This window comes from Lolium perenne, chromosome 2, assembly GCF_019359855.2.
Source record: "Lolium perenne isolate Kyuss_39 chromosome 2, Kyuss_2.0, whole genome shotgun sequence".
Taxonomy (NCBI): domain Eukaryota; kingdom Viridiplantae; phylum Streptophyta; class Magnoliopsida; order Poales; family Poaceae; genus Lolium; species Lolium perenne.
Genome location: NC_067245.2, coordinates 157708965 through 157732477, shown reverse-complemented (window position 1 = coordinate 157732477; position 23513 = coordinate 157708965). Strand labels below are relative to the sequence as shown.

Here is a 23513-nt window from a genome sequence, read left to right as displayed (position 1 = left end):
TTCCTTGTTCTATTAAGAATAATTATGTTAAAACTGCTCTATGTGATTTTGGAGCCGGTGTTAGTGTCATGCCTTTTTCTCTTTATAAGAGACTTTACTTAGATAAGTTGATACCTACTGATATATCTTTGCAAATGGCTGATAAATCTACTGCTATTCCTGTTGGTATATGTGAGGATGTTCCTGTTCAAGTTACTACTAACTGCTTGATATTAACTGATTTTGTTGTGTTGGAAATGCCTGAAGATGATAATATGTCTATTATTCTTGGGAGACCTTTTCTTAACACCGCAGGGGCTGTTATTGATTGCAATAAAGGAAAGGTTACTTTCATTGTTGATGATAGGGAGCATACCGTTTATTTCCCCAAGAGGAATGAGAAAGCGTGTGGAGTTAATACTATTTCTAATGTGAGAACTATCAAAGTGGGAACTATTGATTGTCCTATATATGAGCCTAAAGAAGAATATCAAACTCTCGTGATTGGATCCATATCAATACAATTCAAGGTAACATGATTGATTTGAGGTTTATGTCTTCTTATGCTATGTAAAATTTATTTGGTGACAAGACTTGATCAACCTTGTTAACGAATACTTTTTACATGCATAGAGGATATAAACAACATCTCTTTCTTCCTCCATTTGCTCTAGTTGCTGTAGCACTTTTAATTTGCAAAGTTCCTTAGTTATTTGAAGATTTCAAAAATTTTCCTGGCCAGTAATAATAAATTAAATACCCATAAATGTGCATTTTTCAAAGTTTTGAAAAAATTCACAAAAATTATACCGTTGGTCCTATTTTTCGACGAGGCACCTGGGAGCACCAGAGGATGACCTGTGGGGCACCAGAGGGTGCCACACCACAGGCCGGCGCGGCCAAGGTGGTGGGCGCGCCACCCTGTGGTGTGGGCCCCTCCTTGCCCCACTTTGCCATCTCTTTCTCCCAGCACCTTCTCTCTCCCGAAAAAACTCGTACCAGGTTCCTCTCACTCGCGTTTTTGCTCCAGAGCTCCAGATTTTTCGATCTCTTTGCTCAGCCTAGATTTCTTGCTGAAATTTGGCACATTTGCTCCTTGGTATGTGACTCCTCCACCCATCCAAGTAGAATTTTGTTTGGTTGAGTATATCTTGAATATTTTGCTGCTGTAGGTAACATGTTTAGTGAGCTTGCATGCTTGTTCTAAGTGGTGGAAACTAGTTTTGATGCATGATTAGTACTCTAGCAAGTTCCTATGGTAGTTTCCCTCAATTATATGTCACCAAATCAAATTTTTATATCATTTGTTGAAAATTTCAGAGAAGGGATGAAGAAGTTCAACTTTGGAGAGTTGTTCAAGAAAGGAACAACCAGCACCGGGAGGCCTTCTAGGGCCGCCACCTGGATTAGGCGATCGTACAACGAGGATATCATCGCGCCTAGCTTCGCGCCCGAAGAGGACAACGGGGCTCCTAATGCTTCGTCTTTTCCATGCTATGATTTTCTGAGGAATGCAGGGATATTGGAGGATTTCTCCACCCTTGTCAACAGGGCAGGCTTAACCACCTATGTGGGTGATGAAAGGGAGCAATACTACATACTCACCAAAATCTTCGTCGAGAGCTTCAAGTTCCACAACAAGCAATATGAGCCGACAGTTGCATTCAAGATCTATGGTAATCCTGTTACTATGGGATTGGAAGATTTTTGTCGTGCATTGGATATTGCCCCTGTAGGTACAGCAAGTAGGATTGATGACAACCCCCGGGACTTGTTGGAGCTTTATCGAGGGATCACCGATGATGATTGTCGCACCATTCAGCGTGGCAAGATAAGAAACATTCAACTCCCCGCCATTAAGTATTTTGCGTATTACATTGCTACTAGCATTCTTGGTAGGGAGAACACTAGCAATATTTCTAGTTACCATCTTGCTTTCTTGAATATTGCACTTACTGGTCAGACATCTTATCATCTTGGTTCTCTTATTGCTCGCCGCCTGACTAACAGGGGGCCTATTTTTGGAGGAACTATTGCACTGCGTGTTTTAACTTATTTAAGGCTTCCTATTGATCCTAATGATGTGCCATTGGCCCCTAGGAGACTCGATATTGCTGCTATGAAGAGTCATCATTTTGTTACCACTGATTCTACTTTAGATAATATGGTCTATAGAATGTTGTTTTCTGACGGGGATGAGAAGGAAATCCCTCTTCCCCAACCAGGTTTGTTCAGTATTGACAGGCAATCATGGTCGTGCACCAAGGAGGAGGTGGATGAACATATGAAGATACAAGACTTCCACCAGCAGCATGACTCCGAGGACGCCGAGGCCTCCCACGACTACACCGTCACGTATCCGGGTGCTTCTTCTAGCACATACCCGGAATACGATCCATCTTCGTCATACTACGGAGATATTACCTCATGGGATCGATGGGATTGAACTCCACTTAGGCCAACAGCCTAAGCTTGGGGGGAGGTATACCGGCATCACTCATTCTTTGCATATTATGGTTGCTGGATACTTGTACATATTTGTTTTGTTCGTTTGAGTGGTTTTCTAATGAGAGGAAGATAATATTTGGGGAAGTGCTGCCTGAAAACAGATTCTGGACTGTTACTAGAAAAATTCGTGCGCACAGCCAGAGCGTTATTTTGAGCTGCCAATTTTTGTGCAGGTTCCCCAGGTTGTTATCTAACTTTCATTAGTTGAACACTTTTCGAGCTGAGCAACGTAAGATTTTTGTAAAAATCGATTTCTGTACTGCTGTCAGGTTTTGGCAGATTTCTGCCATCTCGCTTTTCTGTGTTTCTTTTAGTTTGCTATTTCTTGTTTTTGCTTTGTTTCCTTCCCAAAACACAAAAAGACCAAAAATATTCTGTTTTTTCTCTTCACCATTTGTTTGCTTTGGTTTCTTGCATTTGTTTCGCTTTATTTGCTATTGCTAGTTTGCTATAAGAAAACCCAAAAAGATTTTGCTTTGTTTGCTTGTTTCCTTTTGTTCTTGTTTCTAATTTGAAAACACCAAAAATATTTTCTGTTCTTCTTTGGTTTGTAAAGTTCTTTATGAGTTCAATGGTCTTCGGTGGCTGGAGCGTGGTTTTCATTTCATATTATCCAAGCTGCACAAGTGAAAAGGCAATAATGACGATCTACGACAATTAGATTGTGGTGAGAGGCTGGTATGAACTCTATTTGTTTTCATTTTTGTACATATACTCATCCATGTGAGCATGCTTAGTTGGTTCATGTGAGGTATATGTTATTTGAGAAAGTCTAGTAGTTTATGATCTCTCGTGATTAGCTCCAATCTATTAATATGAGTAGCATGTCATGGATGTTTGCTTGCATTGTTTTATTCATAAGTAAGTATGGCATTGTGGTATCCTCCTCTGAATAATTCATTTATATCGACTTGGCACATGCTCACGCATGCATATGACTGAACAAAAAGTCAATTAAGCCTCGATGATTTATATTGCTTCAGAGTTCTTGTATCACTTTTATGCCTCTATTAATTTATTTTGCCGCAAGCATGATTATGACAGTTATTGCTCTCTTGATTTGTCGCTCCCTAGTCTATTGCTAGCCTTCACTTGTACTGAGCGGGAATGCTGCTCGTGCTTCCAAACACATGAAAACCAAGTTATTCCAGAGTGTCCACCATAAATACCTATGCATGGCATTTCAAACCATTCCAAGTAAATTCTCATGCGTTACCTTTAAAACCTTCAAAATGCTTCTCAATTTGTGTTTATGTTTCATAGCTCATGAGGAAGTATGTGGTGTTTAACTTTCAACCTTGTCATTTACTTTTGACGGACTCTCACATGGACTAGTGGCACATCCGCTTATCCAATAATTTTGCAAAAAGAGCTGGCAATGGGATTCCCAGTCCCGAATTAATTAACTTAAATAGACACTCCTCCATGGTTTGTGATTGTTGGACCGCACCCGAAGGATTCGGTTAGCCATGGCTTGTGTAAGCAAAGGTTGGGGGGAGTGTCATCATCATAATAAAACTAAAACAAAAAGGCACTCCTTCATGGTATGAGATTGTTGGCAGGCACCCGAGGATTCGGTTAGCCATGGTTTGTGTAAGAAAGGTTGGAAGGAGTGCCAAATAAATATGCAATAATTCATGGGAGCCGCTCTTGGAAGTCCGGTTGGCGAGGTAGTTGGTGTACCCATTACCATTCGTTGACAACAACAAACACCTCTCAAAATAATTTTACTCCTGTCTTTATAAAAATGAAAAGCTCTAGCGCATGTTAATCCCTGCTTCCCTCTGCGAAGGGTCAATCTTTTACTTTTATGTTGTGTCTCCATTATTTCTTTGAGCACTATCTTGAGAGCACAACTGTCATTCTTAGTATAATATGCTTGTCTCAAAATATGATTGATTGTGGTATAACTTTGATGCATTTATCTTTTGACAATCACTACTTCTAGTCTTTCTATGAACTCCAGAGGTGCCCGGGCATTTATGTTTTGCCAATCAAATACAGGCAAGCGAGATACCACTTTATCATACTCTCATATGAACATTGCAATCCTGCTTTTATACATGATTCATGATGCTTATTATTAATTGTTGGTACCTCTTCATGATTGACATAGCTTTTAGATGATCTTATTTGCATGTATCTCATTATGAATTGCTTAAGTATTAGCCATAGCATGAGAATATATACATCATATGAGCAAATGTGTTCGTGAAAGTTCTTTTATCGCTCAGTTGTTAACTGAATTGCTTGAGGACAAGCAATAAGCTAAGCTTCGGGGGAGTTGATACGTCCAAAACGTATCTACTTTCCCGAACACTTTTGCTATTGTTTTGCCTCTAATTTGTGCATTTTGGATGCAACTAACACGGACTAACGCTGTTTTCAGCAGAACTGTTCTGGTGTCTCGTTTTTGTGCAGAAATCCAACTTTCGGGAAAATCCTCGGAATTTATGCAGAAGGCCCTATTTTGCCAGAGAACTGACGGAACCAGAAGGACGAACCAGGTGGAGGCCCGAGGGCCCCACACCATAGGGCGGCGCGGCCCAGGGGGGGGCCGGGCGGCCCTGTGGTGTGGCCCCCTCGGCCGGCCTCCGACGCCCTCCTTCGGACTATTTATCGGCCTCGACCTAAAAACGCACAGAGAGAAGTCGAAGTCGCCAGAAACCCTCCAGAACGCCGCCACATCGCGAAACTCCGTCGCGGGAGCCAGAAGTCTCCGTTCTGGCACTCCGCCGGGACGGGGAATTGGAGGAGATCATCGCCGCCATCACCGCCAATGCCTCTACATCAACCAGCCATGTTTCCCCCATCCATGTGTGAGTAATTCCCCCGCTGTAGGCCGAAGGGGATGGTAGGGATTGGATGAGATTGGTCATGTAATAGCATAAGATCGTTAGGGCATAGTGCCTAGTGTCCGTAATTGGTACTTTGATGATATTGTTGCAACTTGTTATGCTTAATGCTTGTCACTAGGGCCCGAGTGCCATGATCTCAGATCTGAACGTGTTATTGTTTCATCAAGATAATCATTGTTTATGGTCTTACCTATAAGTTGTATACACATGTCGCTGTCCGGAACCAATGGCCCCGAAGTGACAAGAATTGGGACAACCGGAGGGAATGGTAGCGATGTGAGGATCACATGTGTTCACGGAGTGTTAATGCTTTGCTCCGGTACTTTATTAAAAGGAGTACCTTAATATCCAGTAGTTTCCCTTGAGGCCCGGCTGCCACCGGCTGGTAGGACAAAAGATGTTGTGCAAGTTTCTCATTGCGAGCACGCACGACTATATATGGAACACATGCCTATTGATTGCTTTGTACTTGGACACCGTTTTATTATTATCTACAAATGCCCTGCTATGATTATTACATGAGTTTCTCTCATCCATGCAACGCCCGTCATCCGTCCCCGTGCCTACAGTATTTTAATCCTGATGTTTACTAAAATCACTACTGCTGTCTCTGTTACTCTGCTGCTGTTATTTCACTCTGCCATCTTGCTATAAAGCTGTTACTCGATAAACTCTTGCGAGCAAGTCTGTTTCCAGGTGCAGCTGAATTGACAACTCCGCTGTTAAGGCTTCCAAGTGTTCTTTGTCTCCCCTTGTGTCGAATCAATAAATTGGGTTTTACTTCCCTCGAAGACTGTTGCGATCCCCTATACTTGTGGGTCATCAGGGATGCTGATACGTCTCCGACGTATCGATAATTTCTTATGTTCCATGCCACATTATTGATGTTATCTACATATTTTATGCACACTTTATGTCATATTCGTGCATTTTCTGGAACTAACCTATTAACAAGATGCCGAAGTGCCAGTTCCTGTTTTCTGCTGTTTTTGGTTTCAGAAATCCTAGTAACGAAATATTCTCGGAATTGGACGAAATCAACGCCCAGGTTCCTATTTTGCCCGGAAGCATCCAGAACACCCGAGAGCCACCAGGGAGGGGGCACAGGCCCACCAAACCCTAGGCCGGCGCGGCCAGGGGGGGCCCGCGCCACCCTATGGTGTGGGCACCCCTTCGACCCTCTGGCGCCGCCTCTTCGCCTATTTAAAGCCTCCATCGCGAAAACCCTGATACGTTCGACGAAACCCACAGAAACCTTCCAGAGCCGCCGCCATCGCGACGCCAAGATCTGGGGGACAGGAGTCTCTGTTCCGGCACGCTGCCGGAACGGGGAAGTGCCCCCGGAAGGCTTCTCCATCGACACCGCTGCCATCTCCACCGCCATCTTCATCACCGCTGCTGCTCCCATGAGGAGGGAGTAGTTCTCCATCGAGGCTCGGGGCTGTACCGGTAGCTATGTGGTTCATCTCTCTCCTATGTACTTCAATACAATAATCTCATGAGCTGCTTTACATGATTGAGATTCATATGATGATGCTTGTAATCTAGATGTCGTTATGCTAGTCAAGTGAATTTTACTTATGTGATCTCCGGAGACTCCTTGTCCCACGTGTGTAAAGGTGACAGTGTGTGCACCGTGTGGGTCTCTTAGGCTATATTTCACAGAATACTTATTCACTGTTGAATGGCATAGTGAAGTGCTTATTTATATCTCTTTATGATTGCAATGTGTTTTGTATCACAATTTATCTATGTGCTACTCTAGCAATGTTATTAAAGTAGTTTTATTCCTCCTGCACGATGTAAAGGTGACAGTGTGTGCATCCGTGTTAGTACTTGGTTTATGCTATGATCATGATCTCTTGTAGATTGCGAAGTTAACTATTGCTATGATAGTATTGATGTGATCTATTCCTCCTTTCTTAGCATGAAGGTGACAGTGTGCATGCTACGTTAGTACTTGGTTTAGTCGTATTGATCTATCTTATACTCTAAGGTTACTTAAATATGAACATTGAATTGTGGAGCTTGTTAACTCCGGCATTGAGGGTTCGTGTAATCCTACGCAATGTGTTCATCATCCAACAAGAGTGTAGAGTATGCATTTATCTATTCTGTTATGTGATCAATGTTGAGAGTGTCCACTAGTGAAAGTCTAATCCCTAGGCCTTGTTCCTAAATACTGCTGCGTTACTACTGCTTGTTTACTGTTTCACTGTGTTACTACTGCTGCAATACTACCACCATCAACTACACGCCAGCAAAAGCTATATTCTGGCACCGTTGCTACTGCTCATATATATTCATACCACCTGTATTTCACTATCTCTTCGCCGAACTAGTGCACCTATTAGGTGTGTTGGGGACACAAGAGACTTCTTGCTTTGTGGTTGCAGGGTTGCATGAGAGGGATATCTTTGACCTCTTCCTCCCTGAGTTCGATAAACCTTGGGTGATCCACTTAAGGGAAAACTTGCTGCTGTTCTACAAACCTCTGCTCTTGGAGGCCCAACACTGTCTACAGGAAAAGGAGGGGGAAGTAGACATCAGCAGGTTCAACTTTTATTTGTTCTTCAGGTTCTATAGGTTTCTTTTCACTTTTATGAACCGCACTATTTATAACAGAGTACTCCTTCATTTTAGCAGGGAAAGGAGTTTTTTCAATATAAGCTTCAGGAATAACATGATCAACAGTTTCAACTACAACGCATTTATTAATAGTTGAATTTATTTTATCTTTATACGGTTCATGATACTTATCAAAATTCTTCTTAGGCAATTCATAATGAGAGGCAAAAGCTTTATAAAGATTTGCAGCAACTTGAGAATCAAGACCATAAGTAGCACTCATATTACGAAATTTATCAGTATCCATAAAAGCTTCAATGCATTTATAATCATAATTTATACCTGATTCTCTATCTTTGTCGTTCTCCCATCCTTCAGTATTTTCCTGGATCCGATTAAGAAGGTCCCTTTTAATCTCTTCCTTATTACGCGTGAATGATCCAGAACAAGAAGTATCCAGCAAGGTCTTGTCTTCAAAAGAAAGTCTTGCATAGAAATTATCAATAATAACATTACCAGGAAGCTCATGAATGGGGCATTTGAGCATTAAAGACTTCAATCTCCCCCACGCTTGGGCAATACTCTCTCCATCATGAGGCCAAAAATTATATATGCGATTCCGATCCTTGTGAATTTCACTTGGAGGATAGAACTTAGAATAAAACCGGGGCACAATATCATTCCATTCAAGAGAATCCCCATTATCCAGTAATTTATACCAATGCGCCGCTTTACCAGACAGCGATATAGAGAATAGTTTCTTCCTTACTTCATCCATAGCAATACCTGCACACTTGAATAAACCGCATAATTCAGAGGTGATATGATGACAAATAACAATCTGAACATAAACCTTGGTTCAACGGTTTCACTCAATAGCATCAATAACAAGTAGAAATCAGTACCGGGAGAGTTTCCCCTATCAAACAATCAAGATCAAACCCAAATTGCTATGGCGGTGACGATGTCCAGCGGTGGAGACGGCGGTGATGATGGTGGAGATGATGATGATGGTGATGGAGATGATGTCCAACTCGATGGCGATGACGATGGCGTCGATTTCCCCCTCCCGGAGGGAATTTCCCCGGCGGATCTCAGCCCGCCGGAGAGCTCTTTTCTCTTTGGTGTTCTCCGCCCCGCAGAGGTGGCTGTAACTCTTCGCGAGGTACCCTCTGTGGCTTAGGTCTTCGGGACGAAGGATTTCGCGAAGAAAAGGAGGCGAGAGGGGCTGTGGGCCCCCTCCTCACCAGGCGGCGCGGCCAGGCCATGGGCCGCGCCGGCCTGTGGTCTGGGCCCACCTTGGGTCCCCTCGACTCCCCCTTCTGGCTTCCTTCGTCATCTGGAAAAATAGGATTTTTGGTATAATTTCCTTCCACAGTTGATCTTCCGAAATATTGCGTTCTGACGGTGCTTTTTCTAGCAGAATCCTGTCTCCGGTGCTCGATCCTCCAATAATGATGAAACATGCAAAATAGATGAAATAACATAAGTATTATGTCCAAATATGAAATATATCAATGAATAGCAGCAAATTATGATACAAAATAGTGATGCAAATTGGACGTATCAATATGAATGAACCGTTGCTTGCAATGAATTAGTACTAGTCAGTCATCAGCAAACATAGTATACTCCGTATGTGAATGCATTCCTGAATTAGTAACTCTATGCAACTGCAGAATATGGATGTAATTAACAAGTATCTCAAATGTTAACGTAGAAACAGAAAAATAGAAGAAAATCGTTTGTAATTACATGCGTAGCTTATATTTTCTAGAGATCGGGGAAAAAGCGTTGATTGGATGTACCTACATGCAGATCAAACAATTCTTTGTTTATATCGGTGAACAATCTGCAAAATGGTATAATTAATTTTGTTTTTGATACATTATTTCTCCCATTTTCTTGAATAGATTTCAGTTTCCCACAATTATCTTTGATTAGTGATTGTGACGTCCCCTCATTCAAAATAACTCAGGTTATCTTTTTCCTAATTCAGTGTTATTTAAGTTTGAGTAAGTTTACGACTAATATCTACAACCGCATATATATATATAAGGTTTAGCACCTGCAGGCCTAGCAAAGTTAGCTGCCTGTAGTCCCCTGTATAGTTCTTTCTTTTTGCTTTCTCAGTTTTTCGTAGCCTTGCTACAACCCTGTATGCTCTAATATATAATGATGCACGACTAGGCATGTGTTCGAGAAAAGAAAATCTAAATATCTTTTGTAATATATGAACCTATATTGATGTTTTAGATGTTGGTAGTATAACTTTCGATAAACTTGAACAGACTTAAATCAGTTTAACTTAGCACAACCATATGGCGTACCTTTTTTAGAACGCGAAAATGAGGTAAACAAATACCATGTGTACCCTTTACTATCAATAGTAGAGAAGAGATTATGAACCTTCAACTCTAAAATGCAAATTCTTCTACTGAATGGATAGCTGCATCTGATACCTATTTTGCAAATGTTACCAGACTTGGGGTTAGCTATAAAAAGGCATTTCTTTCTTGTGAAGCTTAATGCACTACCAACACAACCAAAAGTCCGAACTGATCGCAAGGGCGGCAATTTTAGGATAAATTGCGAAAGCCAGGACTCGAACTCGAGACCCTGGCTCTGACACCATGTCAAGCTTCATCGACTAGCCAACGCAACCAAAAGTCCGAACTGATGGAAAGGTCTAGGCAATCCACTTATACAGTTAAACATTTCTTACCCTTCGGGTGGTCACAGGGAAGCTCTCTAATAGATCACTTAAGACAAAGGGAATTAACTACAGCACAGGACTTAAACTTAAGATGATATATATTTGTCAAAATTTGAATGTATCTATATGCTTTCACTGTCTAGATACATCTGAATTTGGACAAATCTCAGACACTTTCGGTGGGACAGAGGTAGTATATAACTGTGTATACACTAACTAGTGTCTAGTTTTGGCGAAGTTAAGACTAGTTTCGTGGGATGGATGCAGTATAACTGATATATTGGACACTCGATTTGAACACATGAATGACCAATGTCCTTAGCTTACATAGTCGTATTTATACTGTGAGCATGAACGATGAACAATGCTGCTGTTTGAATATGGTTGCCAGTAACACCCTATTCGTCTCCATTTCTAATATTGCAGAAAACCTGATGCTCCCGTTTGTAATCCCGCCACCGGTGGTGGATGATCAGCAGTACGCGTGGTTCCTCGCTCCATCTGCTGATGGCAAGCGATTGATGATCATCCTTACAGTAAACAACATTGGGATTGCCAATGCTGAAGTACCTCCTGACATTCCCTATGCTGCTAATGGGCTTCAGCTACGGCAGTATCCTCCTGTTGCCACCTACGTCTTTGAGCAGGATCCCTTATCTACTGCACGTGCAGGAGACTCTCTTTGGAGGCAGGTTAACAGCCTCGGCGACCACTCTCTGTTCCTCGGACTCAATTACCCGATCATTGCCAATCTGAAGAAGCGTGAATCCAAAGCTTCTGAAGCCACATTGGTTCCATTCATGAGTAAAAACTGCGTCTACACAGCATACCGGAAGTTTCTTCATAATGATTACCCTAAAATTTTGCGCTGCAACCTCCAGCCAGATGAAGGTGAGACTGTGGGAGTTATCAGCCTTCGAGAGATGGTTGGGGTATTGTCCGACAAGCGGCTATGTGGTTTAAGCCTGCTTTAAACATTGCCCGTTCGGTGTTACCTTTAAAAAAACACTGACGCACTTTTTTATTATGCTTGAAGTGTTGAGAAGTAGTACACTGTTTTTAGTACGTACTAGTTTGAATCAGTTTATTTGAACACTGCCCTGCTTTTGTATTTCGTGTTGCCTTCATATTATAACCCATGCATGGCTGTTTTAGGATTGACTTTATTTCAGCACTATAATTACAATGTGTGTACGTCCTTTATAATATAGCCACCTCTTGTTGTGCCAAAAAGAAGGCACATACCAACACATGACTTTGGTTGTGCATGTGCGGTCCGCACAATGTAGCTACCCAGTTGAAAACGTCAAATTAAGCTGGTCCGCACAATGTAGCTACCCAGTTGAAAACGTCAAAAAAAATAGCCACCTCTTGTTGATCATACTCATGAGAGGACCATTCCTATTTTTCGCCGCTAAAGGGTAAAGTACATCCCTGGGGGCAGTGATTCTTGCTGCAGGCCACTAAACATGCATCAACTACGAGCAAGGAAGTAGATGAGCGACCTAGGTGACTGTGCGGACCCCACTTGTGGACCAAAGAAAAAACATGTCAATACGGAACAGATGTACATACGACAACTCCTATATGATATGTGTATGTATGATTGAGCATCTGGAGGTGTGCTGCCACCTGCTACCTCACACGAAGGGTTTGGATCTTGTGTTTCGTACACGGATCGGACTGAAATTGTCGTGTGCATAGCAAGGTTCATGTCAATAAGGCTGAATTTGGCATCTAAGTCTAGGCAACAAATACTTTTGGGTTCCAACGGCCATCTACATGGTATTTGCTATTGGCCTACTTGCTCCGGTTGTCGAAGCCCAATAACTAGAAATGGGCCTTTCTGCTCATGCAATGTCGGCCCTTTTCTAAAGAACCACAGATCCTATGATTGGCAAAAAACAAAAACACGGAGATTCTACATAAAAGTTGTTTGTATTTATTTTGAATTATTGGGTTGCAATTTTTGAAACTGCTCATGGCCAATATGAAAATCCTTGATCGCTCCATACCCACATGGATCACGGTATTTTTAAAAATTCATAAAGTGGATTTGAAATTTAAAACATATCATAATAATTCCATGATATATATTCTATTAACTTGCAAGATCTTGGAGCGAAAGAGCTTGTATTAGTCTGCAAAAATAATACAGATAAACTTGTCATTAACAAGAAATGAAGGTTTTTCGTCCAAAGAGGATGCCATGTGGGACCCATGAGCCAGCAGCGTCCTCAACATTTCAAATGTGGTAGGATATCCAAAAAAAAAAGCAAGTATCCCGAAAATAGGGGTCAAAAATAAATCATAGAAAGAAAACATTTATAGTTCAGAGAGTCTGACATGTGGGAAAGATCTGCCAGCAGCATCCTCATCATTTCAAAGTCGGCAGAGGATCAAAAGACAAAAAGGCAAATAGCCAGAAATTAGGGGTCAAAAGTAAATTCAACAAAAGAAACTTTTATTCTTCATAGAAGATGACATGTGGGACCGACCTGCCAGCATCGTCCTCATCGTTTCAAAGGCCGCAGGGGATCAAAAGAAAAAAGGCAAATATCCAGAAATTAGGGGTAAAAAATAAATCCAACAAAGGAAAGGTTTATTGTTCATAGAGGCTGACATGTGGGACCCATGAGCCAGCAGCCTCCTCAATTTCAAAGGCGGCATAGGATCGAAAGAAAAAGGCAAGTGACCAAAAATCAGGGGGTAAAAAAAATCCAAGAAAAGAAACTTTATTGTACATAGATGATGAAATGCGGGTCCCATGAGGCAGCTACTTACTCAACGTTTCAGAGGCGGCATGAGATCGAAAGAAAAAGGAAAGTGACCAAATATCAGGAGCAAAAAATAATCCAAGAAAAGAAACTTTTATTGTACATAGAGGATGACATATGGGTCCCATTTTGCAGCAGCGGTCTCAACATTTCAAAGGCGGCATGAGATCGAAAGAAAAATGAAAGTGCCAAAACATCAGTAGCAAAAAATAAACGAAGAAAAGAAACTTTATTGTACATAGAGTATGACATGCGGGTCCCATTTTTCAGCAGTGGTCTTAACGTTTCCAAGGGGCACGGGATTGAAAGAAAAAGGAAGTGACCAAATATCAGGAGCCAAAAATAATCCAAGAAAAGAAACTTTATTGTACATAGAGGATGACATGCGGGTCCCATTTTGCAGCAGCGGTCTCAACGTTTCCAAGGCGGCACGGGATCAAAAGAAAAAGGAAGTAACCAGAAATCAGGGGTAAAAATAATTCCAAGAAAGGAAACTTTTATTCTACATAGAGGATGACTTGCGGGACCCACGAGCCAGTAGCTTCCTCAACGTTTCAGAAGCGGCATGATATCGAAAGAAAAAGGCAAGTGACAAATATCAGGTCCCAAAAATAATCCAAGAAAAAATGTTTATTGTACATAGAGGATGACATGCGGGTCCCATTTTGCAGCAGCGTTCTCAACATTTCAAAGTTGGCATGAGATCGAAAGAAAAAGGCAAGTGACAAATATCAGGAGCCAAAAATAATCCACGAAAGAAACTTTTATTCTGCATAGAGGATGACATGCGGGTCCCATCATGCAGCAGCGGTCTCGACGTTGCCAAGGCGGCATAGGACCAAAAGAAAAAGGAAGTAGGCAGAAATTAGGGGGTCAAAAATAAACTCTAAAAAAAGAAAGTTGATTTGTACATAGAGGATGACATGCGGGTCCCATGAGTCAGCAGCTTACTCAACGTTTCCAAGGCAGCAGGGGATCAAAAGAAAATCAGAGGGTGAAAAAAATCCAAGAAAAGAAAGTTTTATAGTACATAGAGGATGACATGCGGGTCCCATGAGCCAGCAGGTTCATCAACGTTTCAAAGGTGGCATAAGATCGAAAGAAAAAGGCAAGTGACCAAATATCAGGAGCCAAAAATAATAATCCAAGAAAAGTAATTTTTATTGTACATAGAGGATGACATGTGGGTCTCATTTTGCCGCAGCGGTCTCAGCGTTTCGAAGTCGGCATAAGATGGAAAGAAAAAGGCAAGTGACAAATATCAGGAGCCAAAAATAATCCAAGAAAAGAAATTATTGTACATAGAGGATGACATGCGGGTCCCATTTAGCAGCAGAGTTCTCAACGTTTCCAATGCGGCACAGGACAAAAAAAAGGAAGTAGCCAGAAATCAGGGGGTCAAAAAAATCCAAGAAAAGAAAGGTTTCAATTGGGCTGCATCTGGCCATCTGGGCCTTCGAACTATCCTGCTGACACCTTTGGACTCGTACAATTTCAGCCCACTCCAAAACAGGAAAGTCCTATGCTTCGCAAAAACAAAAAACAAGGAGATTCAACATATAAGTTTGTTTATTTAAAAATAAAGATTTATTTTTTCCGTTTGCAATAGCTCAGAGCGAAATACACTGTTTATTGTCTGCAAAATAATCAAGATATCACATGTTTTTGTACGGGAGGCCGACATCGGGGACCCATGAGCCAAAGCGTCGTCCAACGTTTTAAAGACGGCAGAGGATCGAAAGAAAAAATAAACCAAAAATCAGTTGGTAAAAAAAAATAAAAATAAACATTTATCGTTCTGAGAGGATGACATGCGGGACCCATGAGGCAGCAGCATCCTCAACGATTCCAAGGCGGCAGGGGATCAAAAGAAAAAAAGGAAATATCCAGAAATTAATTAGGGGTTCAAAATAAATCCATCAAAGGAAAGTTTTATTGTTCATAGAGGATGACATGTGGGACCAACCTGCCAACAACGTTCTCATCGTTTCAAAGGGGGCAGGAGATCAAAAGAAAAAGGCAAGTAGCCAGAAATTAGGGGTAAAAAATAACTCCAAGAAAGGAAACTTTTATTGTTCGTAGAGGATGACATGCGGGACCCATGAGCCAAAGACTTACTTAAAGTTTCAAAGGCGGCATGAGATCGAAAGAAAAAGGCAAGTGACAAAATATCGGGAGCCAAAGATAATCCAAGAAAAGAAACTTTATTTACATAGAGGATGACATGTGGGTCCCATTTTGCAAGAGCGGTCCCAACGTTTCAAATGCGGCTTGAGATCAAAAGAAAAAGAAAGTAGCCGTAAATTAGGGGTAAAAAAATACAAGAAAATAAAGTTGATGGACATAGAGGATGACATGCGGGTCCCATGAGCTAGCAGGTTCCTCAACGTTTCAAACGTGGCATGAGATCGAAAGGAAAAGGCAAGTGACCAAATATGAGGAGCCAAAAATAATTCAAGAAAAGAAAGTTTTATAGTACATAGAGGATGACATGCGGGTCCCATGATCCTGCAGGTTCCTCAATGTTTCAAACGTGGCATGAGATCGAAAGAAAAAGGCAAGTGACCAAATATCAGGAGCCAAAAATAATTCAAGAAAAGAAACTTGATTGTACATAGAGGATGACATGCGGGTCCCATTTAGCAGCAGCGGTCTCACCGTTTGAGAGGCTGCGCGGGATCGAAAGAAAAAGGCAAGTGACCAAATATCAGGAGCCAAAAATAATCCAAGAAAAGAAATTTTATTGTACATAGAGGATGACATGCGGGTCCCATTTTGTAGCAGCGGTCTCAACGTTTCCAAGGCGGCACAGAACCAAAAGAAAAATGAAGTAGCCAGAAATCAGGGGGTGAAAAAAATCCAAGAAGAAAGATTTCAATTGGGCTGCATCTGGACATCCGGGCCTACAAACTATCCTGCTGGGCCTTTTGACTCGTACAATTTCAGCCCACTCCAAAACAGGAAAGTTCCGAATTTTCTAAAAAAAACAGGAAAGTCCTATGCTTCGCAAAGACAAAAAAACAAGGAGATTCAACATATAAGTTTTTTTTATGTAAAAATAAAGATTTAATTTTCCATTTGATATAGCTTAGAGCGCAATACACTGTTTATTGTCTGCAAAATAATCAAGATATCATATGTTTCTTGTACGGGGAGGCTGACATCGGGGACCCATGAGCCAGCAGCGTCGTCAACGTTTTAAAGGCGGCACGGGATGGAAAGAAAAAATAAACCAAAAATATGTTGGTACAAAATCCAAGAAAAGAAACATTTTCGTTCTAAGAGGATGACATGCGGGACCCATGAGGCAGCATCATCCTCAGCGTTTATTGTTCATAGAGGCTGACATGTGGGACCCGTGAGCCAGCAGCATCCTCAACGTTTTAAAGGCGGCAGGAGATCGAAAGAAAAAATTAGCCAAAAATCATTTGGTAAACAAAATCCAAGAAAAGAAACATTTACCGTTACGAGAGGATGACATGCGGGACCCATGAGGCAGCAAGATCCTCAACGATTCCAAGGCGGCAGGGGATCAAAGGAAAAAAAGGAAATATCCCGAAATTAATTAGGGGTTCAAAATAAATCCATCAAAGGAAACTTTTATTGTTCACAGAGGATGACATGTGGGACCGACCTGCCAACAGCGTCCTCATCATTTCAAAGGGGGCAGGAGATCAAAAGAAAAAGGCAAATAGCCAGAAATTAGGGGTACAAAATAACTCCAAGAAAGGAAACTTTTATTGTTCATAGAGGCTGACATGTGGGACCCATGAGCCAGCAGCTTACTCAACGTTTCAAAGGCGGCATGAGATCGAAAGAAAAAGGCAAGTGACAAAATATCAGGAGCCAAAGATAATCCAAGAAACTTTATTGTACATAGAGGATGACATGCGGGTCCCAATTAGCAAAGAAGCGGTCTCAACGTTTCAAATGCGGCTTGAGATCAAAAGAAAAAGAAAGTTGATTGTACATAGAGGATGACATGCGGGTCCCATGAGTCAAGATCTTACTCAACGTTTCCAAGGCGGCAGGGGATCAAAAGGAAAAGGAAATAGCCAAAAATCGTAGGGTAAAAAACCCAAGAAAATAAACTTTTATAGCACATAGAGGATGACATGCGGGTCCCATGAGCCAGCAGGGTTCCTCAACGTTTCAAACGTGGCATGAGATCGAAAGAAAAAGGCAAGTGACCAAATATCAGGAGCCAAAAATAATTCAAGAAAAGAAACTTGAGTGTACATAGAGGATGACATGCGGGTCCCATTTAGCAGCAGCGGTATCACCGTTTGAGAGGCTGCACGGGATCGAAAGAAAAAGGCAAGTGACCAAATATGAGGTTCCAAAAAAAATCCTAGAAAAGAAAGTTTTATAGTACATAGAGGATGACATGCGGGTCCCATTTAGCAGCAGCGGTCTCACCGTTTGAGAGGCGGCAGGGGATCGAAAGAAAAAGGTAAGTGACCAAATATGAAGTGCCAAAAAAATCCAAGAAAAGAAAGTTTTATAGTACATAGAGGATGACATGCGGGTCCCATTTAGCAGCAGCGGTATCACCGTTTGAGAGGCGGCAGGGGATCGAAAGAAAAAGGCAAGTGACCAAATTTGAGGTGCCAAAAAAAACTCCAAGAAAAGAAAGTTGATTGCCCATAGAGGATGACATGCGGGTCCCAATTAGTAGCAGCGGTGTCAACGTTTCCAAGGCGGCAAGGGATCAAAAGAAAAAGGAAGTAGCCAGAAATCAGGGGGTCAAAAAAAAATCCAAGAATAGAAAGAATTTTGGTTCATAGAGGATGACATGCGGGACCCATGATCCTGCATCGTAAACGGCTCGATCGGATAGCGTTGAACGAGATGGCGCGATCGAGAAAAAAAACAATGCCAGAGAGGCTGCCATCTGGGCCCTACATCCCTCGGCGGTGCGGATTTGCGTTGACTCGGCCGGCGAACCCGAGAATTCGAGATGCACCACGTCCCGAGCCACCATACGCAACGTTTTGGCCGGTTTCGTCGGGCTAGGTGGCCTCAAAAACGAGAAAAAAAACGTTTTGACATGCACAATGGACAGACCCAAAATCGTCGGCCATGGTACACCAGCAACCACGGCGCGACTTCAACTTCGTCGGCCATGGCAACTTTTCTTGTAGTGAACTCTCTTATCCTTCATCATCGTTTCAGACAAGAAGAGGAAGGAGGGACGGAAGGTTTTGATGAGCCACCGAAGATCACCCACTGTCGAGTCTGACCCCAAACCTCGATAGTTCCAACATAGATAGATCATTGCGTTTGGCGGGGCTGTCCTACAGCCGCCGCCGGATCCGCCGATCGAGTAGTTGTGGTTCTCTGCTTCTTATTCGAATCAACTGAAGCCATCCCACTAGGACTAGCCACCAAGGTGCCACTGGAGTCAAGACTAGATGCCACCCCCACCGGGACAGTGACAAGGGCACCCGCATCCGTGATAGGGAGATTTTTGGGCGATAAGCCTTGTGCTGCTTGCGTCTCTGTCCAGGGCTCCAAGCTTCGTCGGAGAGATGGCAACAGAGCGTGCGCCATCACCAGTAGTCACCACCTCCCTCTTCCTATTGGCATTTGGTCTGCGGGAAATAGGGTTCTTCTTGATCGGCGAGTTAACCTCACCATAAGCTTCGGCTCTATATCTGTTGCCCCCAGCGGACGCAGAGCCCTGTGAACCACGCCCCATATCAGTGCCCTGTCCGGAGGGTTTGTTAGACTATGTCTGACCCCTGGGCATAGCGCCCTTCCTCTTGTTATCCTCCGGTACACACAACTTGTCGCCATGGTATGGCAGCTTCCCTTCCGAGTCTCGCTCTGTCGGTGTCGGACACATGAGAGACGAGTGTCCGACTAAGCCACAAGAGAAGCAAAAAAGTTGGGAGCCGCTCATACATGACATTATACAACATTGTCGTGTTCTTCTTCCTTGAGAAAACTGAGATACAGCGCATGATTGGCTATGTGGCATTGATAGTGACTCTAACCCTGAGGTAGGATCCCCAAGCCCTTCCTTCCTCATCCACCTCCATTCGATCCACTGTACCAAGACGAGATGCCAACGGAGTGCCACTCTCCGAGTTCATCAACTCATAACCGAGGTTCAAAATACGAGCCCAAACAGTGAGCTCATCAAAAACCACATCTTCAGGTTGAGCCTTAACATCATAATCCTTCAACAAGATCGCATGCTTACTAATATGCCACGGCCCTCCGTTGGCCACACCAAGCTTATCAGCCTCAGATGCAAATTCCGCCATGAACAGATTAGCACCCATAGGACGAACAACCAATCCCCTGGGATTCCCCCACGCTGGCCTCACCACAGCCCTGATAGTATTCACGTGGAGAGTATTCGGTGACAAGACTTTACCAATGAGAGCCCATTCCGAGCATGGGAGATCAGAATCTCCTTCATCATCCAAGATCAGGGGATCCGCTTCCTTCGACGTGAGATTCAGTCGCTGCATCATATCCTCAACTGTTTCCTCGCCATTGGCGGGCTTGCCTGCATAACCATCACCCGAGGAGTTCCCCATCACCTAATCACCAGATGCCGCCACCAGATCATGAGATCCGGCCGCTGCGGCCACAACATCAGCCACCACCAGTGATCCCTTGTCCACCGTGTTGCTGCCAACGCCGATCCGATCACCAACACGGGCCAAGGGTGGGAAGCAAAGCAGGTTTGCCCCTTGATCACCCCGAAATTGTGAAGAGATCTGAGTTGGAGTCGAGCAGCCGTCCAAGAAACTCAGACGGACGGGAGAGGGAGGAGTGGAGACGGGGATGATTACGAACAAGGCTCGAGATCACCAGACAAGTTCGCGTGAGATCACGATCGCCGAAGCCAAGGCGTCGCCAACCCTAACCGCACCGAAAAACGCGACCATTTTTCTATTTAATGTTATTATTCGTGAACGGGGATGAGCCATGACTGGCAGTCTCTGGCGTTGCAAATTCTCGATTCTTTCCGGACTAGCTACTAGTAATACTACTCTGCGTTCGACTTGTGTGCAAGGTAAAGTTGATTATGCTCATTGGAAATTCTGGATTCAGGCAACATAACTCACGGAAGAAAGGGGATGAACACGAGCTTCACAATGCGTGACATGTATAACCGTGCGCTCGCCAAGTCTCCAACCACTCGTGCAATTATGCCATCCACAACGCGAGGCTAGATTGCAGACGCTAGGTTTAAAATCCCAGCTGTTTTGTCAGTTATGGCGTCTTTCCTAGCTAGTTTTCAGTCATCGGCTCCAAAATTTGGAGTCGGTGGCTCAAAAAATCAAGCAAATTGATGTAGAAGGCCGGCTAAGTGTACAAACAGAGGTACTGGCCGAGATTGTGGAGACGCGGCAGATGAGCTGGGATGGAGGCGAAGAGGTCCGGCGTTGGGGCGAGAGAGGAAGGCCTGGTGGCCGCGCGTGGATACCAAGCCGGCCGGAGACGATGGGCTTGAGGCTTGCGGCGCTGAGCACACAGCTCGTGGGCAACGAGGCGCAGAATCTTCGTGAGATTACAGCGCGTGGTGGGAGCGGGCTTCCAGCACGGCGGCGGCTCGGTGACGGATGCGACGGCAACCGATTTGTTCGTCTCGCTTGGCACACACACTTTTCCCCCAATCACCTAGCTGGAGTGGATGGATAAGCTATCAGTCGGTGGCTCCGACTGCTGGAATCGAGCTTGCAGGTAGGTGTTTGTTCATGTATGAATGGAGTCCATGGACACGTGATCCAGAAGAAAAGATTTGCTGCGTGTATAGCTCGTTCGTGCGTGCGCGCGTGTATGTTTTATGTGGCGTCAATTTGCGCCTTGGTTTTGGTCTACCACACGTGTCATTACATGCATTTTACATTTTAAATAAATAAATAGGTCCAATTGGATGTTTAATTAAAGTTTCACTCTAAAACTAAAGCAGAGTTCTCAACGTTTCCAATGCGGCACAGGACAAAAAAAAGGAAGTAGCCAGAAATCAGGGGGTCAAAAAAATCCAAGAAAAGAAAGGTTTCAATTGGGCTGCATCTGGCCGTCTGGGCCTTCGAACTATCCTGCTGACGCCTTTGGACTCGTACAATTTCAGCCCACTCCAAAACAGGAAAGTCCTATGCTTCGCAAAAACAAAAAACAAGGAGATTCAACATATAAGTTTGTTTATTTAAAAATAAAGATTTATTTTTTCCGTTTGCAATAGCTCAGAGCGAAATACACTGTTTATTGTCTGCAAAATAATCAAGATATCACATGTTTTTGTACGGGGAGGCTGACATCGGGGACCCATGAGCCAGCAGCGTCGTCAACGTTTTAAAGACGGCAGAGGATCGAAAGAAAAAATAAACCAAAAATCAGTTGGTAAAAAAAAATAAAAATAAACATTTATCGTTCTGAGAGGATGACATGCGGGACCCATGAGGCAGCAGCATCCTCAACGATTCCAAGGCGGCAGGGGATCAAAAGAAAAAAAGGAAATATCCAGAAATTAATTAGGGGTTCAAAATAAATCCATCAAAGGAAAGTTTTATTGTTCATAGAGGATGACATGTGGGACCAACCTGCCAACAGCGTTCTCATCGTTTCAAAGGGGGCAGGAGATCAAAAGAAAAAGGCAAGTAGCCAGAAATTAGGGGTAAAAAATAACTCCAAGAAAGGAAACTTTTATTGTTCGTAGAGGATGACATGCGGGACCCATGAGCCAGCAGCTTACTTAAAGTTTCAAAGGCGGCATGAGATCGAAAGAAAAAGGCAAGTGACAAAATATCAGGAGCCAAAGATAATCCAAGAAAAGAAACTTTATTTACATAGAGGATGACATGTGGGTCCCATTTTGCAGCAGCGGTCCCAACGTTTCAAATGCGGCTTGAGATCAAAAGAAAAAGAAAGTAGCCAGAAATTAGGGGGTAAAAAAATCCAAGAAAATAAAGTTGATGGACATAGAGGATGACATGCGGGTCCCATGAGCTAGCAGGTTCCTCAACGTTTCAAACGTGGCATGAGATCGAAAGGAAAAAGCAAGTGACCAAATATGAGGAGCCAAAAATAATTCAAGAAAAGAAAGTTTTATAGTACATAGAGGATGACATGCGGGTCCCATGATCCTGCAGGTTCCTCAATGTTTCAAACGTGGCATGAGATCGAAAGAAAAAGGCAAGTGACCAAATATCAGGAGCCAAAAATAATTCAAGAAAAGAAACTTGATTGTACATAGAGGATGACATGCGGGTCCCATTTAGCAGCAGCGGTCTCACCGTTTGAGAGGCTGCGCGGGATCGAAAGAAAAAGGCAAGTGACCAAATATCAGGAGCCAAAAATAATCCAAGAAAAGAAATTTTATTGTACATAGAGGATGACATGCGGGTCCCATTTTGTAGCAGCGGTCTCAACATTTCCAAGGCGGCACAGAACCAAAAGAAAAATGAAGTAGCCAGAAATCAGGGGGTGAAAAAAATCCAAGAAGAAAGATTTCAATTGGGCTGCATCTGGACATCTGGGCCTTCAAACTATCCTGCTGGGCCTTTTGACTCGTACAATTTCAGCCCACTCCAAAACAGGAAAGTTCCGAATTTTCTAAAAAAAACAGGAAAGTCCTATGCTTCGCAAAGACAAAAAAACAAGGAGATTCAACATATAAGTTTTTTTTATGTAAAAATAAAGATTTAATTTTCCGTTTGATATAGCTCAGAGCGCAATACACTGTTTATTGTCTGCAAAATAATCAAGATATCATATGTTTCTTGTACGGGGAGGCTGACATCGGGGACCCATGAGCCAGCAGCGTCGTCAACGTTTTAAAGGCGGCACGGGATGGAAAGAAAAAATAAACCAAAAATATGTTGGTACAAAATCCAAGAAAAGAAACATTTTCGTTCTAAGAGGATGACATGCGGGACCCATGAGGCAGCATCATCCTCAGCGTTTATTGTTCATAGAGGCTGACATGTGGGACCCGTGAGCCAGCAGCATCCTCAACGTTTTAAAGGCGGCAGGAGATCGAAAGAAAAAATTAGCCAAAAATCATTTGGTAAACAAAATCCAAGAAAAGAAACATTTACCGTTCTGAGAGGATGACATGCGGGACCCATGAGGCAGCAGCATCCT

General features: G+C 43.0%; 1 protein-coding gene across 1 annotated transcript; it reads right to left on the bottom strand.

Annotated features, from left to right (window-relative positions):
- Positions 1 to 19378: 19378 nt before the first annotated feature.
- Positions 19379 to 19957, bottom strand: LOC139835637 (uncharacterized). Its single transcript, XM_071825496.1, has one exon. The coding sequence runs from the start codon at positions 19955 to 19957 to the stop codon at positions 19379 to 19381; it is 579 nt and encodes a 192-aa protein (XP_071681597.1).
- Positions 19958 to 23513: the final 3556 nt, after the last annotated feature.